The following is a 16607-nucleotide window of genomic DNA, read 5'->3' as shown; positions in this document are numbered from 1 at the left end:
CAAAAGCAACAAAATCTTCAAATCCTTTTTACCATTCACTGATAAAAACAAAACCAGCAAAGCAAAAACCTACCTAGTTAGCATAAACATTTGAAACATGTATTTAAAGCCTCATCAGAACAAAAGAACAAAGCCATCAAATGGAGATACATCCCCTAACAGCCTGCCTGCAGCCTTGAAAAGAGTGTAAACAGCCTCATACCTCCTGGGTTCCTGGTGCTCTCTTAGGAGAGCACAGAGGAACACAAAACCACCACAACTGGCTTCCACACATTAGTTTGACACAGATGACTTTAGCTTGCTTCTTGAGACTTTGTGCTATTATTTAAGGTTTTTTAAAAAGAATATAATCTCTTTCATACTGACCTCATTTATATAATTGCTGCCGCAATGCTTGTAATTAAATATTCCATTCTGCAAAAACTGAGTACTTTGACTCCAAGCAGACACTCACTTAAGCCAGTCTTTACTTTCTATAGTTAATACATACATCAAATGTAAAGCATGACATTAGTGCTTTGCTGAGGGAAGGCTAACATATTAGTACTTCATAGGATTGACCCCTTAGCTGAAGTTTGGATGCATGCGTGTCTCTTTATGTTTTTATATATACAAATGTTTTCACCTGAAGCTGACAGATTTACATGTATAATATCAGGCTTTGATCAGCTTTTGGGTCGCTACAGGATAAGGAGTAAGATTTATTGCTCACAATTCAGTAGTGACTTTGCATAAAATATGAAACAACAACACAAAGGGTGTTACAGTAACTTCATAGAAAACAGTAGAGGTTCCTCACATGGGATGCCTTACTGGTTACTCACCTGCACTGTTTGGGAAAAGCCTAACATGAGAAAGCAGATTTAGTCTGCTTGCCTTTGAAAGCAGAGCACGAGAGAAGGCAGGTTCACCACGAGAACAATGGGAGAAATTATGTCATTAGAAGGAAGAAGAATAAGAACTACTTAATGGATCAGTTTTTCTATACACCATCTACCCTGGGACGTACTGGAGATGGAAATCACTTCAGGTCAATAAGCAGTGAGATTAAAAAGCAGCTCAATTCTCACACAGCTAAAAATAATACCCAGAATAGCTGTAATTACTAACTTGGTAAGAAACGCTAGACTTCACATGCTTCAAAGTTTAAGACAACACAGAAAGCAGCACTGCCTCTGACTGAGCCACTAACACCTGCAATCACACTAAGCTCTTGTCCTTCCTTGTGCCAACACTACCCCTTTTCCAAGGAATGTTTTGTGCCAGTGAAGTTATTGGGAGCTTGCATGTTTTTATTTCCAGGATAGCTATGAACAGAGGCATACTGGGGACATCTGGACACATTTGACATCAATAGCACTTTGTCACTGACTCCACTGCCGTGAGGAGACAGTGAGCATCAGCAGATCTCAGTTCTTCTGGGTGACACTCATTTCTGCAGAGATACATATTTGCTTTTTCAACAGGGATGAAGTATTTAATTTTGGAAGCAAAGGTGGTGTTTTTCATTTGGGTTGCTTCTCTAAAGCACTTAAAAAATACTGTATTTTTTAAAGCTTTTGGATTTTTTTCCAGGTATCACAGCATTATTATTTTTTCTGTATAGACTTCCATTTGAAAATGAGCTTGCGAGGCTGAAATTAAACTCTAGTTTAGCCAGTTTGAACAAACAACATAGGAATTTCAAGATTAAAAACATACACATCTTATCATAAATAGTTCATTGAGCACAAGGGGAGTTTTGAACATACCACAAGACAGAGCCTGTAGGCACATACATTCAAAATACACTTTAAATAATAAAAATATATTCCATTAGATGGCCACAATCCATTCCTCTTCCAAATGTGAGCTTGCGAGGATAAACATAGAAGAGCTATATATGCTCAAATCAGCAATCTTCACTTCTTCTATAGTGATGACATTATTCTGAACTTTTTCAACATTGCCAAACTGAGGTTTGTATCATTCATGCAAGTAAAACAGTAAATTGTAAATCTATGATGTCTCCAATGGATTAGTACGTTTGGCTTTTGGGATCCTTTTAAAGATTTTCTTTGGAATATTAGTATGGTCCTCTGTACTTAGAATTCTGCCTGGCATGAGTTCTTTAACTGATAGTTTTGAGAGTCACTAAAAAGTGAATTACTTCCACCATTAAAAAAAACCAAACCCAAACAAAAACAACTTTCTGAAATACTCTGGCAAAGAGAAGTATTTTTCATCTTCTGCCTTGAAGCATTATTTCTCTTTCCCCATTCTGCATTTTAACCTTTTCCTTCTAATTCTGGCATCTGAAGAGTTACCAGATAGAAAACAAGTGTTTTCCCCGCAGTCTCTGCAGGTAACAAAATGAACAGCAAATCTTGCAAAATCTTTTGTGTTACCAAAAAGCGCACCTTAGTATTTCCTTTACTTCATGAACTACTCTAAGTGATTATGACAAATCACTAATCTTTGCTTTCTCCTGATCATCAGTAGTTTCTACATGTCATCCAAAACAGATGGGATGTTTTGCAAAACAAGATTTTGCAAAGTTGACATCTAAGAATAAGAGAGACCAAAATTAAAATACTGCCCAGCATAAAAGAAAATGTCAGGCCACAAGAATAAGAGAAGATTAGGGATGAGTAAGCATTGGAAAGCTGAGGCATACCAAGAGGACAAATGTGAGAAAGAGAAGGAATATATCAAAATGGCTTAGACAAGTTTTCCTTGCATTATGAAAGCAACAAAAAGGTGACATGATAAACTGTAGAAAAATTCAGGAAGTGAGGAAAATATTTTGCCCACTGTTATCACATCACTGTGCAAACAGACAGCCCTCAGATTTTAGGAAAGATGACTCTTTGGGATACATCCAAAAACTAACTCACACATTTTACATTTAAAATAGAAATGACTGGAAAATAGGATGGAGAAGATTCTTTTTCTTTTTTCTTTTTTTTCCTTTTTTTTTTTTTTTTTTTTTTTAGTGTTCTCCCCACAAACTTTCATTGAAATCAGCCTTGAGAATTTTAGCAAGATCTCTTTTTTTAAATTAGATATGGTAGACAATCAGGTCTCCAATCCAAACCTACCAAGTTCAATATGCACGCACACACACGTGCACAGAATGTTTCTGCTAATCTCACTTGACTACTTGGCTCAGGGGTTTGCTATAGAAGCTGCTATCCGTTCTGTTCTAATGGGGAAATTTCCCTTGCAAGGATGAGTATTAATACATACTGTTTTCCAGGAACACAAGCAATTTACCTGAAACACTTGATTCCCTACACTGCTGAGAATGTGCAGGCATAGGATTTTCAGAGTCCAAGGGCAAAGAGCTGCCCAAGGGCTCTGGTTTCTATAGATTAGGTAAGTCTACTGCACCTTTGTATGCTTCCCCTCCAGTCTTTGGTGAGCTTCATCTTCTAATCATTTTTCTACACCAGCTGTTCTTTGAGTAACCTTCGACTTACTGAATAAGCTCCCATTTTTTCTTATACATAATTTCTCTTCCCTCCTCCCCTCCCTTTTTTAAGATCAAGTCTTTCTTAGGCAAAAGAACAAAACAAAATAAGGAAAAAAGATAACTTGAATGACAATGAAGATGATCATTCTGCAGGCAGGAAAATTATCAAAACTTACTGGATGTCTAACTAAGAACAAGTAACAGCACACTTCAGTCATGTACCATTTATCACTATCTTATAAGCTGCACATGTTTCTGACTGATGCTACTCCCTAACCAGACATCCTCTTTCTATGTTTGTCTATTTATTCCTTTCATCATGAATCACCTTATAGCTGTCTTTGTAGAATTCTGGAATATTGATTTTAAGAAATAAATAAATAAATAAATCAGCAATTTATCAATATTTACTGCACAAAATTATGCCCAGATCATCTACTGTGGTGATATTAGCAATGAAGAATATGTTTGCTCTTCTTTTTAGACTGACACTGAGTCAAATAAAGACATTGAGTCAGAGATATTTATTCTGTTCCATGGTTTTATGTGGGTTTGTTTATGAAAATAAAAATATTCCTATGGTAGAAACTCATCTAAAATTTGCTGAAATAATAAAATTTTATTGTTTCATTAAATTTTAATATTAATAACTTTAATAAAATAGTCCAGGGGGGAAAAAAAAAAAAAACAAACACACTAATTAATAGCTTTGCTATCACTACAAACAGGGAAATAATCCATCAGTCCTGTATGTATAAACTTTCCTTTGAGGATTAATTATAGACAGAAACTAGGATTTTCATGCCTTCAAAATCAGCACATTTAGATCACCGTCTCTTACAAGGGTCTGAGGATTATTGGGTTTTGATTTTTTGCCCAAGCAAATAACTAGGGTGTTTCTAAAATATTATAAAGATATAAAATTTTACATTGTAAAGGACTAAAGGAACAAGACGCACACATTCTGACATTAAAAGGACACACGTGCAGCTCTTTGACTTTCTTGTTCTGATGGTTTTTGTTTGCACAATTTCTAACATCAATGTTTGCCAAAGTTTTGTGGACAAATTTGCCACATTTTCTATCCTCCAACAGAAACAGCTTATAAAATACTCTTCATCAAAAATAAGCTGATAGAGAATTAGTGTGATACATGGTGCTCTACAACTGCTATTGTATATTCCTGTCACAAAGGTATTCTAATCACCAGGCCACCAGTTGGGTGAAGACTTCCTCCCCTCTATCATTAGCATCTGCCTCTCCACAGCTGAATAGGAGAGCTTTTTTATTATTATTTTAACATAAAAAAAAGTTCAATCTCATGTTTCCAACCTGGTCTCCAAAGTCCTCCGGGAACTTCCACAGTACCACTGGATCTGTAAATAATTGACAGACAGCATTAATCAGAAGCAAAGGAACAGAGTATTACAGTCAAAGTACATTAATATTAAAAAGAGGGTCAGCTTAGCGTCAAGCTCTGAGGCAAATGCAAAAACATATCTAAAAACTAAGGAAGATACTGGACTAAAAAGACTTATTTCCTAATTATGAAACTATATGTTTATTGTTTTACATGCATAGCAGGTTATAACATACCAAACTATCTTCATCTCTTTCTTTTCAACCTTTGAGTACATAATTTTTTAAGCACATGCTCAATTTTCATATTTTAATTTAATTAAGAAATAAAAAGATATAAAACCTCTTTCCATCCAGAGGAAAAAAAAAAAAAAATGTAAAATGGTAAGGGGAAACCAAAGATCTCTATGAGGTATAGAAAAGTGGCATTTGCGATTTTAAAGATAGTATCAAAGTAAGCAGCACTCTCAAGGAACAGTTTAGAAGAGCTAGCTTATTTGAATATTTTCTGTTCAGAGCCATTTAAAAACCGGCATTTCAATAATATCTTGAAAGTTTCATTAACTTATTAAGTGTTAATTATCAAAATAATCAGTGTTATTTAGGCTATGTATTAGTCTACAATTAACATTATTTAAGTCATCTAACACAACAATCTGAACCATAGCATTTCAACAAAAATCGAATTAGGCTCTTCATCCCCCCAAAGCTTTGAATCTCCTGTGATACAAAACCTTCCCAAGGTGCTACTGTTAAACTGTATCACAAACACCCACAAAGCTTCACAGCACTTCCATAGAACAGATTAGCAGCAGCATTTGTCCATGTGCTGAAAGTGAAATCACCCATCTTCCTGCAAAGGAGCCCAGGTCGGTGCCAAACCCTGAACTAGAGGGAGAGCTCTCCAGTTCCTGTTTGTGTCCCAGCCAACATCAGGCAGATCCTCCCACCACTGACTGCATCGCTGATGACAGCTGTAGGTGCCAGAGAGCAGTAAAATAAATGGTGAAACACCCTGGTAAGCACCAGAGACACTGCCTGATGAGAATTACAAGATTTTGGCTACCACAGCACTTGCTGGGATTCCTGTCTTCTAAGAAGCCAAGATCTGGGAAAAGTATTTGGATTTCCACTTCTTCCTCTAATGCTAGCACAGTCTGATAAATCAGAAACTTCCTTCTTATTGCTACGTTTGACATCAGGACCAGCGGGTTCTCTACTTTTGGCAAAGAACAGAGGTTTCTATGCTTCTTCATCCTACCACACATGTTTGCAGCTGCAAATGAAGCTTTAATGGAATGGAAATTAATGGTATTTTCATTCCCAGCTGCTGATTTCAAATCCTACTACTCAACACACAGCTGCTGCACCCATGTCTGCTGCTGGCCCACTCACAAGGAGCTGGAGACTGAAACCAGCATTCCTCCTTCACTTTGGGCTAGATGTTAAACCAACAGTGGAACATGCATTTCAAATGTATTGCAAAATTCAACTCTTCAATGAACTCAACCTAATTCAGACCTAATTTTCATCTATTTCAAATCTGAGATTTTAGATATAAATGTCCCCATTTCACTCTTCTTACTGGACAAGCACATTTTTTACTCCTAAGTCAGGGGAGGGGGTGGTGTCTGCAGCTATTATTTATTTAAATGTGTGTATTTTGCACAAAGAATCTTTTAAGATGCTCTGTTTGTAAAAATGAGTAAAGAAATACAGATACTTACAACAAAGACTTTTTTGCCCCCACCTATTTTGTGTGCATTTAAATACATCTGTGTAATGATCAGATACAAGAGGAGTTTGAATATCTCAGTGCGTATTCTGTAAGGGATCTCTTAATTTTATCTCGATCTAGTATCACGGAATATGAAAAGAAAGTCATTATAGACCAACAGTGATCTCAGATAAATTCAAGGAGCAGCAAGCTCGGTAACTGCTATTAAATACTCAATGGTAAGTATTTATCTGCTATAAACCACTGGAAACAGTGCAGAATCCAAAAGGTACTTTAAAAGAGCTTTCAAATCTGAGGCCATATGTTTACAAATGCGTCAAGCATAAGTTTCTCTGCAAACGAGCAATCCCATTGCACTCTCACTATCAGCTGCCTGTTGGTGATCCTGTTCCATCATGTCTCTTCTGCTGCTGCAGGCTCTTCCACAGCTACACATTGAACCAGATGAGGGAACTGACCAAGATCAAACCCTCTGGAATTTTTCAGGTCAGCATCAATGAGATCAGTTCCCCAGAAGTCATTAGTTTTGTGTTGGAAAAAAAAAAAAGGAAGAAAAAATGGGGAATGGGGAGCTGTGGTCAGAAGGAAGCAGAACTGCTTCCTCCGGCAGCAATCCAGCCTTAAGCATTGGCTAGACCTCATGAAATACAAGCTGGTTACTCGCTGCCTCTAGTTCCGTTTCTTATCACCTAGTTCTTGTTCAAAACTTCCCAAGTCCTGCCGTACCATTTATAGTTCTTCTATTGCAAAAACTCAAGAGCTACTGCTGTGACCAGGCACGCAGGCCACTCTGCAGTAAAGCCAGCTGCTGGGGCATTGCCTTGCCGCGGAGGAGCAGGCTTGGCAAACTCGGCTCTTCCAAGCAGTGAAACCAGGCAGATTGCTTTGGCAGATGTGAAGAATAATTACATGAGAAAGATCTAGTATCGGGGAATGCTTAGCAACACAGTAACAAAATCATGGGGTTTCTGATATTTTCTAAAAAGTTCAATGTATAAACGGCTAGAACAGAAAGAAATGCGATTTCTTTCTGTCACAGTTCTAGTGGAAGTGCAACTGCCAGGCTTCAAAAAAGGAAGAAGATCACAACAGCAAAACCTCCAAGTACAATGTTAAAAGGTCACAATCAGAAGCAATGTACCACCTCAGAATTAAGCAAAACTTGGCCCTAGGTAACCAGGGGCTTGGGGCCAAAAGAATTAAAAAAAAAAAAACCAACAAAAAAACTAACACCTCAGTGAGGTGTCAACAAAGCTGAACAGCATTTCACATGAGCACCCTTAACCTACTGGCAACAAGCCCAACAGCTCCAATAACTTCTTTTGGTGCCCTGATATGCTGATAGATACAAAGCCTGCAACTCTAAGTCAGTGTCATCCTCAGCTTGCTATCTTCACTTCATATTAGGACACTCTCGTACTACTCCAGTCTCACTTGAAATTATACAAACTCTAAAGTAAATACCAGTTCACTCAACTACAGGTATAACAATATTTAGTTTCATATCAGGACAGAATATTTGTCTCATAAGAGTATAAATCAGTGTGATCTAAACAGACAGAATAATGCTCTTAATACTCCTTCATGAAGCACTTTGAAAAATATACCTAATTCAAGAAAAACATTGTGCTACATTCAGCAAAATTACATGCTTCCAACGCTGTCCAACTGCTTTGAGCTGGGTTTTCAGTTGTTATTACTGGCTTTTAACCTGGTTATTTTAGGAGATACTTGCCACACATTTATTAACTAAGAAAATCTGATGTGACTTGTGCTTCAAAAAGAAAGGTTACTGTACCGTTTTTACGCCTTCACCCTCTGAAACCAAACCCTAACACCTACAAAAAGCCTTAGGATTTTATGATAATTATCCAAGTCAGGGATTGGGCTTTTTTCAAGATTATGTTTGTTTCTAACTTTTGGAGCTAGACTCAGGCAGCATCTGACACATCTTTGTGGCAACTCCTCACAAGTGCTGCAAAGGAAGAAACAAAGGGGTACTGATATAGAAACAAAAAGAGAAAGTATAATCCCATTCTGCAACTTCATGCACTTTATCTTCAGATTTACAAAGACTGAATTTTCTCTTCCCTGAGGATTACTTTCCAGATACCTCATTTGATCTGGCAACATTAGGTCAATTTTATGCTGATTTTATGGGTGAGAGGATGAGAATCACTTAGAAATAGCTGGTGCTATAGCCAGCCAAGGAACTACTGAGTTTCTCCTCATTTTCTAACAGACTTTTTGGGAAAAACTCTTTGTACCAGTTCTACGTAAACGTAGTAATTAGTGGAAATTGTTAATTGCACACATAAAAAAGTCTGTGCATTGCATGTGTAAACATATATATTGCTGCATATGTAAATCTATATATATGCACATACAAGCATCACTTCTTCCTATGTCTACTGCATCCAGGACAGACATTTCTTAGCACACGCCATTAACACTTGGAAAGTCCTTTGCTAAATATCCTACAGCATTGGAAAGTACATCTCCCAGCTGTGAATTTCACATTGCTGCGAGGCTGCAGCTCATGCATATGTTGCTAGATGTAACTTGTGACATTTGATTTATTCGTCTATTTTTGCACCATTTGTGGTCATCTAAGTCCGTCTATACGTATTTTAAAAGAAAGTTTTTTATAATGAGATTCAGAAAGAACGAGTCAAACCCATGAGGACCACAATTAGAATTAGATGCAACTCTTGGTGGAAGTCAGAAAAGAGATGAGCATAGGCAGGTTTGTTGAGCGACCAAAACTTAAGAGTACCATTTACTTGACACAAAGAGAAAACTGAGTGATGGGCAATGCTTAAAAACAAAAGTATTCAAAACACTGCAACCTAGAACTGCTCCACAAGAAAAACGCAGGTAAGTAAGAAGCATGCTAATAGAAGAGAAAAACATATGCATATCCACAAGGTAATTCCTCTCCAAAACTCTATTCCCACAGAGTTAACTTCATAAAGCATGTCATCCGTATTTTTAGAAAACATTTCTAACACATTTTAGCTTCTGTAACAAATCTATGAAAATCTAAAAGTCCTGTTTCTCATGACAGAGGATAGGAGTAGTTCAATTGGAACAACGGAAAAATAAAGAGAAAGCTTTCAGAGTGGTATCTTTCCTAAAAATTCAGTAGTTAAATAAATATACTCCAAAAACACTCTTCACAATCATTAAGCTTGCAGATTATAAATATAACCCCAAAATACAACAGGATAATCTAACTAATACACATGCAAATTGGGAATGGAACAGAAATGATGAACACATGCTGAGAAACATCATCCCAGGTAATTTTCTTGATAGCAACAGCGAGTAATTTCAGACAGAAAAACACAGCTAAGGTGAAATGAAATGAATTAATTAAGTGGTCCAATATTCTGCCTGCAGAGGAGGAACCTTCTTCATTCCTGTGGGTTTTACAGAGCAGGACAGACAAAAAGACTGCCAAGCAGTGTTGGTCACATCCTGGGGCAAAGGAATGGAATAGATGACTGCTCATTATCTCTCCAGCTATATTTTCTCTGATGCTGTAAAGATATTCACCGGAAAAAAGCAGTCACTAAGGAGGGGAAAGAAGAGACTGGGGCCAGGAGTCATGGGGGTGGGAAGAAGCAGAGAGAGGAAAAAGGAAGGCGGCAAAGAAAAACTTACTGCAGACAGTTCTTCTTTTTCGTCTGGAAAAAAAAGGTCCAGATTGGTTTTCTCACACAAACACAAGAACGCAATTAATAAAGCTGAAATGATAGATTATTACCTCAGGGAACAGCTTTAGAAGCACACGCTTATGCAATAAGCAGAATTTATTTTGTTAGAATCAGTAGTTTTCAGCAACAAAAAATTAGTTCTCTAAACCAAACTTAAAATACTGCTATTGTTCAAAGGCAAAAACTTGCTACATATTTAAAATAATTTGACAGAGACCCACAACAGTAATTACTATGATTCTTTTGTATCACTACAGGATTTTATTACTACCAGAGAGATTTGGAAACAAATTAGGAGATGAACCATCACGTGCAGCCCAAGAGTCTTCACAGATGAAATCATCTGATGAAAAAACCAGCATTCAAATAAAAAGATTACTTCTTGAGCAGGGGAAAAAAAAAAATACTCCTGTATATCATATTAAAATCTGCTTGTTAACAGTTTCATACATGAAGTGCCAGCAGCGCAGTAGAACAGGAGGCACTGCTGTCAGGAAGATCTGAGCATGACAGTGGTCTTCAGCTCCCAGGTTTGGGGGATCAAAGTGGAGCGCCCGCCAGGAGCTGGAGGAAGAGCAAGACACATGGAAACTGGGGGAAGAAATTTTCCAAGCATCAGTAATCAAAAGAAAGAACAAGGAAAAAACTACATTGAAGCAACTTCATAAAAAAAGTGAAAGTAAGGAACACTCGCTAACTTCTCTGGCACTACAAACCTGTCAGATTAAAGACAACATGCAAATGAGGGTGCCACTGCAGAAAATACTTGAAAGTGCACTTCTATGCAAATCATGTAGGCCATGTATTTGTTTGTTCATCAAAGGGATACTGAAAGAAACTTCTACAGGACCGTTAGGTCTGTTCTTAACTCTAACTATTCCACAGAAAGCTCATTGCAGAATGCAACCAGCACTCTTCATCTTCTCATTAAAGCAAAATTCAACTTATTTACAAAACTACATGTAATCTTAAAAATCCAGGACCTTTGACTTCTTTACTCTCACTTTACACACTAATGCACCTTCCTAAATTGCCACCACAGTTTCTAACAGTTGCTACCAATGAACACAAGGCAAAAAAATAGCTGCATCAAAACAGGTGCGTTCCTCTAGAAAGCCAAAGACCCGTAATACTGACTGCTTGACCACTGACAGTTTTAGGAGTTAAATACTGACACTTCAGAACCATGGCAGTTACAGAAAAGCATTAATGAGTTTCAGGAATTGCATTTGCCAACTTCTCCTCCTATCTATTAACAGACTGAGATTCTTCTGGGTCTCTAACTTCAGCAGCACATTTGAGCAAGGTGCTGAATCTGGACTCACCTTTCAACATAAGCCACAATGCGGCCACACCACAGGAGCCCAGTGTATCCCGACTGCTTCCCCTTCCCCACACCAGTGGCTTCTGCCTTGTCTCCAACTGATGGCAAAGCTTATATCCCATTTTGAAAAATTACTTGGGCAGTGAAGGTACCTGACTCACACTGGCACTGGAGGAGGCACTTGGAACGTGTGACTTTCAACATTTTCCCTTGTAACTTTCCTCATACAAAGTAAAGTGTGAGCTAAATGACAACAGTGTTGACAAACACACACTAAATACTCCCCTTTAAAAGAAAGTGAAAATGGAAAATAAGATTTCAGTAGCCTGCCTCAGTTACACTCACAGTAGCTGTTGCCTGTAAGTCTTTGTGGTTGCGCATTTGCAAATTAGAAATGTGATTTTTAGATCAGGGACTTTTCGGTTGGGTTCAGAAATGTAATTACAAAGACTGAATCCTCACAGGTAAGATGAAAACATCATCCTTCCACAAGGAAGCTTTTCCTAAGGAAACTGCTTTTAACTGTAGCTGAACATATGCTGAGCAGACTTTCAAGTAAGCTGAAAACAGTATTGTAGTTTAAAATAATTTCTGTAGGACTTATGCTTGAAAAAATGGCCCAAAGTACAAGTAACCGAAATTACTCATGGACTTATCATGTGGCTAAGAATTTGATTACATCTTTCCACAGACAGGGAACTTACTAAATGGTTTCAAGACACCAGTGCTCACACCATGTCTGTGGAAATTCAGGATTTTGTTTCTAATACATGGGAAAACAAAGATACAACCCACAACTGCAAGTGTCACTTGGTGTTTAAACAAAAATCACACACACTATTTTCTTCTCAACACCACACCAACAAAACTCACATTTGAAGTCAGGAGGCCCAGCTCAGTTGGCTACTCACAGCATCACAACATCACAGCAACTCCACAGTTTTCACATGCAGGTAATTACTACCCCATCACAGCATTAACAGCTCACAATCTGTATCGAAGTATGGGAATCTGACGTGTACATTTCATTGAAAGCCACACAATAGATCTACTGATTTTGAAGTTTACCACAGAATTATTTTTCAAGTACTTCTACTTTAACTTTTAACAGTTCCTCAAAGTACTCAGAAAATCTAGGATGTGAAAAGCACACAAATACTGAACTCCAACTAATCACATGCAAGGTTCAGCCTGCCATACTGTAGTAATGCAGGGCTTTGCCTGTCAGCAGTACAGGTTTTGGACCCGACAGTTCCTCTGATCTTCCTGATTTCCCTTGTGTGTAATGCACTCAAACCAGGAAATAAGTGCTTCTTCCCTTTTATGAACAAATAGATAATTAAAACTAGGTACAATCTGCCGCCTCCTTCAGAGCCACAGGTCAATCCCTTTTTGCTCAGGAATTTGTTACTACTGAAGGACAGAGCATCAGCTAAGTAGGGACAGAAAGGAAGGGTCCTTTTGGCTGGAATGGTATTAGCTATGCTTCAGGATAAAACCTTAATCAGGGTGAGAGTTCATTGCACAGATAGTACACAGATAAAATGGATATGTTCAGCCTTCATTTGGTCTCTCTGCAAGATAAGCAAGAGTTTCTTTTACCTGCTAAGTCTTTAGAATGGGCTTGTAAAGAGTGGCAATAACTGTATGCTTTTGGAGTCTCAGTGTTATTTTTAACTTTTCTATTTTTAACTTCTAACCATGAGTGAATTACAGCTCATGAAAATTAGGGTCTAAAAACTAAGGCAGCAAAACAAGAAGCAAGTGAGAAACACAGAGGCCTTAAATCATTGCTGATGTTTGAGGAAGGTTTACAAAACAGAATACTTCTGCTGTCACTGGGTCTCTTGCTCAAGGAAGTTTAAACCAGACAGGCTGCAAGTGATGAAATGAAATGAACAATAACTGAAAACAATAAGACTAAGGTCATTCACCTTTGCAACCAAATACAAGTTTTACATCCTGCCCTGTAAGGATGAAAAACTAACTCACTACACTCCCTTGCGAACAAACACATTGTGCAGTGTTTTGTTTTAGATGAAGGTACAGGACTTAAAGTTCCTGAAAAGTACTGTGGGCTACGTGACATTTTCCCACATTAGTGCTGCAAGACTGATTTTGAGAAAGATCTAGAAAAGTTCAAGTACATTATTACCAGGCAATACACACTAAGTAAATTAGGAAGAAGCAAACCTCCTGCACAGCCAAGCCAGTAGGACAGGGCCAGTCACTTGCCTTTTCCCATGTCAGTGATGTCTGACCAGAGACAAACACCTTATCTCACCAGGTAAAATATTATATTCACTTTGTGGTACTCACACAGACTGCACCTAGGAAAATGATAAAAGCTATTGGTACATGACAGAGACTACATCTCAGTATTTTATGGATGCCCGAGTTACTGCTTCCTAATTCCCTTCAAGAAATACAAATCTGGTATCAGCTTGGATGCAAAAACAGGAATATACGTGATCCTGTAAACCCTGTGACACTGGTTGCAGGAAACACAAAATAATATTCAAGCCATTTTTGATGGACATTTTTCAACATGAATGCAAAACAAAATCTTACATTGCATTTTACATGCTTAAAAAAAAAAAAAAAAAAAAAGTACAAATTTAACAAAAACCCTAATGCTTCTGCAAATTTTTTTCAAAGCAGAAGTTAGTCCAGCCCTCTTGGTTCTGAAAGAAAAAAATCAATGTTGCAGGGAAACTCTCTCTTGGCCAGAGAAGACACAATGTCTATCTATTTAAATCACTTCTTGCCTGAACAGTGCAGCAACATTCCTTCCACTTTCCACTGGTGAGGACCACATCCTGGTCACAGCCCAACTGTTAATATTTGAGGGCAGGTCTTCCCTGTAAATTAAGCCCCTTGCCTTAAATACCAACTAGCACAAGCAGCAAAATGTGATGATTCCACAACTAACACTTTTCTTAGGCCAGAGCAATACTGGAATACATAAAACACTGGAATAATGGAATATGTAACATTATCATGGAATATCATTATCCAAACTACAAAGTTAATTGTGCTATATAGATAGACTAGATATAAGGAAGACATTTTTTATAATAAGGGTGGTGAAGCCCTGAAACAGGTTGCCCAGATTGGTGGTAGATGCCCCACCTCTGGAAACATTCAAGGTCAGGTTAGACAGGGTTCTGAGCAATCTGATCTAGTTGAAGGATGACTCATTGCAGGAGGATGGACTATATGACCTTTAAAGGTTCCTTTCAACCAAAAACATTATATGATATACATATGTGGTACACTGGTAGACAAATGTCACTTTCAAACATCCTCCACTAATACTGTCCCCAACTAAATGCTTTAGAGGAACTGCTCCCAAACAGGGAAAAAATATCCCCAAAACCTAAGCATATAAAATTTATCATGTGGAAAACACTAAGGTAGAAAAATATTTTGTTGTCATCTGTGTTTCCTTCCCTCCATTCTTGCTTCCTACCCTGCTTGCTGTCTAGCTGTTCTTCTTTATCTGGCAGACACAAGGAAGAGGAAAGTTCTCTTTGAACCAACTGTTGTGGGGTTTGGATGCAGCACAGGCAGCAGTGACCAGGCTGTGAGGTGGGGCTGTGTCCCCACTCAAGCACACCTTCTCCTTTCCCACGAGACTACTGTGAGCAAAACAGGAGCTGGAAACAAGGCAAATTGCAGGCTGGGCTGTGTTTCGTTTCCTCTTCCCAGAGGCCCTGCCTTCTCCAAACACAGAGGAGAAAGAAGGTAAACTCAAACAGCAGCTCTTTGCAGGTGCAGGAACCAAGGGCATTGATAAGCTTAAAGGTATGAAAACTACTGCCTTAGACACTGACTTCATATTCAAGCACCTCTGATTTGTAGCAGGAGGGAGATTCATTCTTAAAACGGTATATCTCTGATATTTACGGAGTTTCCAGCAGCAGTGAAAGCACTATCACCTGTACTACTGAGCATCATTCAGGATCAAGTATTCATCTTGTACCATCATACAAACTCCATCCATGTCTTCTGAATGCAAAATACATATAGTAACCACAAGCTTTTCACCTGCCCAAATGAACATTAATCTAGCATATATCTGTACTAATGCAGAAGACCTTCATGAAAACATACACAAGAAAACCCAAACCAAGAGGACTTCTTGCCCAATCCTCAGGCTGCATTCTCCCCCTCTGTTAGCTCAGACGTACCTCTCTGGCGCTTAGTGAGCTCTGCAGTGCCAATCCCACTGACAATGTCACTGCAATCAAGGACAGCTACAGGGAGAGGGATTAGAGTTTCTGTTCATTGTTTTATTCTAGACTATGACATTTAAGCTAATACAGATACTACTATATTCACCCCATTTCTATGATTACTCTATGAAATTAAGCTGGGGACTGTGTAGTGATATTCAACTTATATGTGAAAGATAATGAACTTAATTGTGTGTTACAAACACATAGTTTCAAATTCTCTGTCTTTATCCTGGTTTCATTCCCCCATTACAATTAATGTTGTCTATATGAAATTCAAACTTTTCACGCTTTGCTTACTAGCTGTGGTAGGAAGAAACTGAACAGCACAGACAAATGTGACCTGGCCTGGCTGTTTCCTACTCCTTAGAACATCTACAGCACCAAAACTGAAACACATCTGACTATGAAAGCTTTAATTACAGCAGACAACATTTCATAATTTTATATATATAAACTGCTACAAATTAAAACAACCATAAACACTCTCAGCTACACAAAGCTGTAAAACTAACAACCATGTTGATTAGCCATAGCCTACATATATAGTTTGCTATATGTGCAAACAGTTCACAGGCCTAAAATAATTAAAATATTTTTTAAAAAATACCTATTTTCTAGCCTATTCTGATTCAGTGACCATTTTTATCTTCGTTTTTCATGACACTTAAAACCAAACTAAAGATGAAGGAACACTGATCAATAAGCAGAAATCTTTCTCTGCCTTTGCTTTCCATCTAATACCAAATCCATTTTAATAACATTGGGGGGGGGA

General features: G+C 37.9%; 1 protein-coding gene across 1 annotated transcript in view; it reads right to left on the bottom strand.

Moving 5' to 3' along the window:
• Window positions 1-16607, bottom strand: part of DENND1B (DENN domain containing 1B) — a 157037-nt gene that overhangs the window by 109194 nt on the left and 31236 nt on the right. Inside the window, exon 3 of the mRNA XM_080624123.1 lies at window positions 4787-4830. Within this exon, the coding sequence (XP_080480249.1) occupies window positions 4787-4830 (44 nt within the window). The remainder of the gene's footprint in view (window positions 1-4786; window positions 4831-16607) is intronic.

Source organism: Psittacula echo (genome assembly GCF_963264785.1).
Source record: "Psittacula echo genome assembly, chromosome: 7".
Classification (NCBI taxonomy): domain Eukaryota; kingdom Metazoa; phylum Chordata; class Aves; order Psittaciformes; family Psittacidae; genus Psittacula; species Psittacula echo.
Note: the sequence above shows the minus strand (reverse complement) of the source record. Positions and strands in the feature narration are given on the sequence as shown.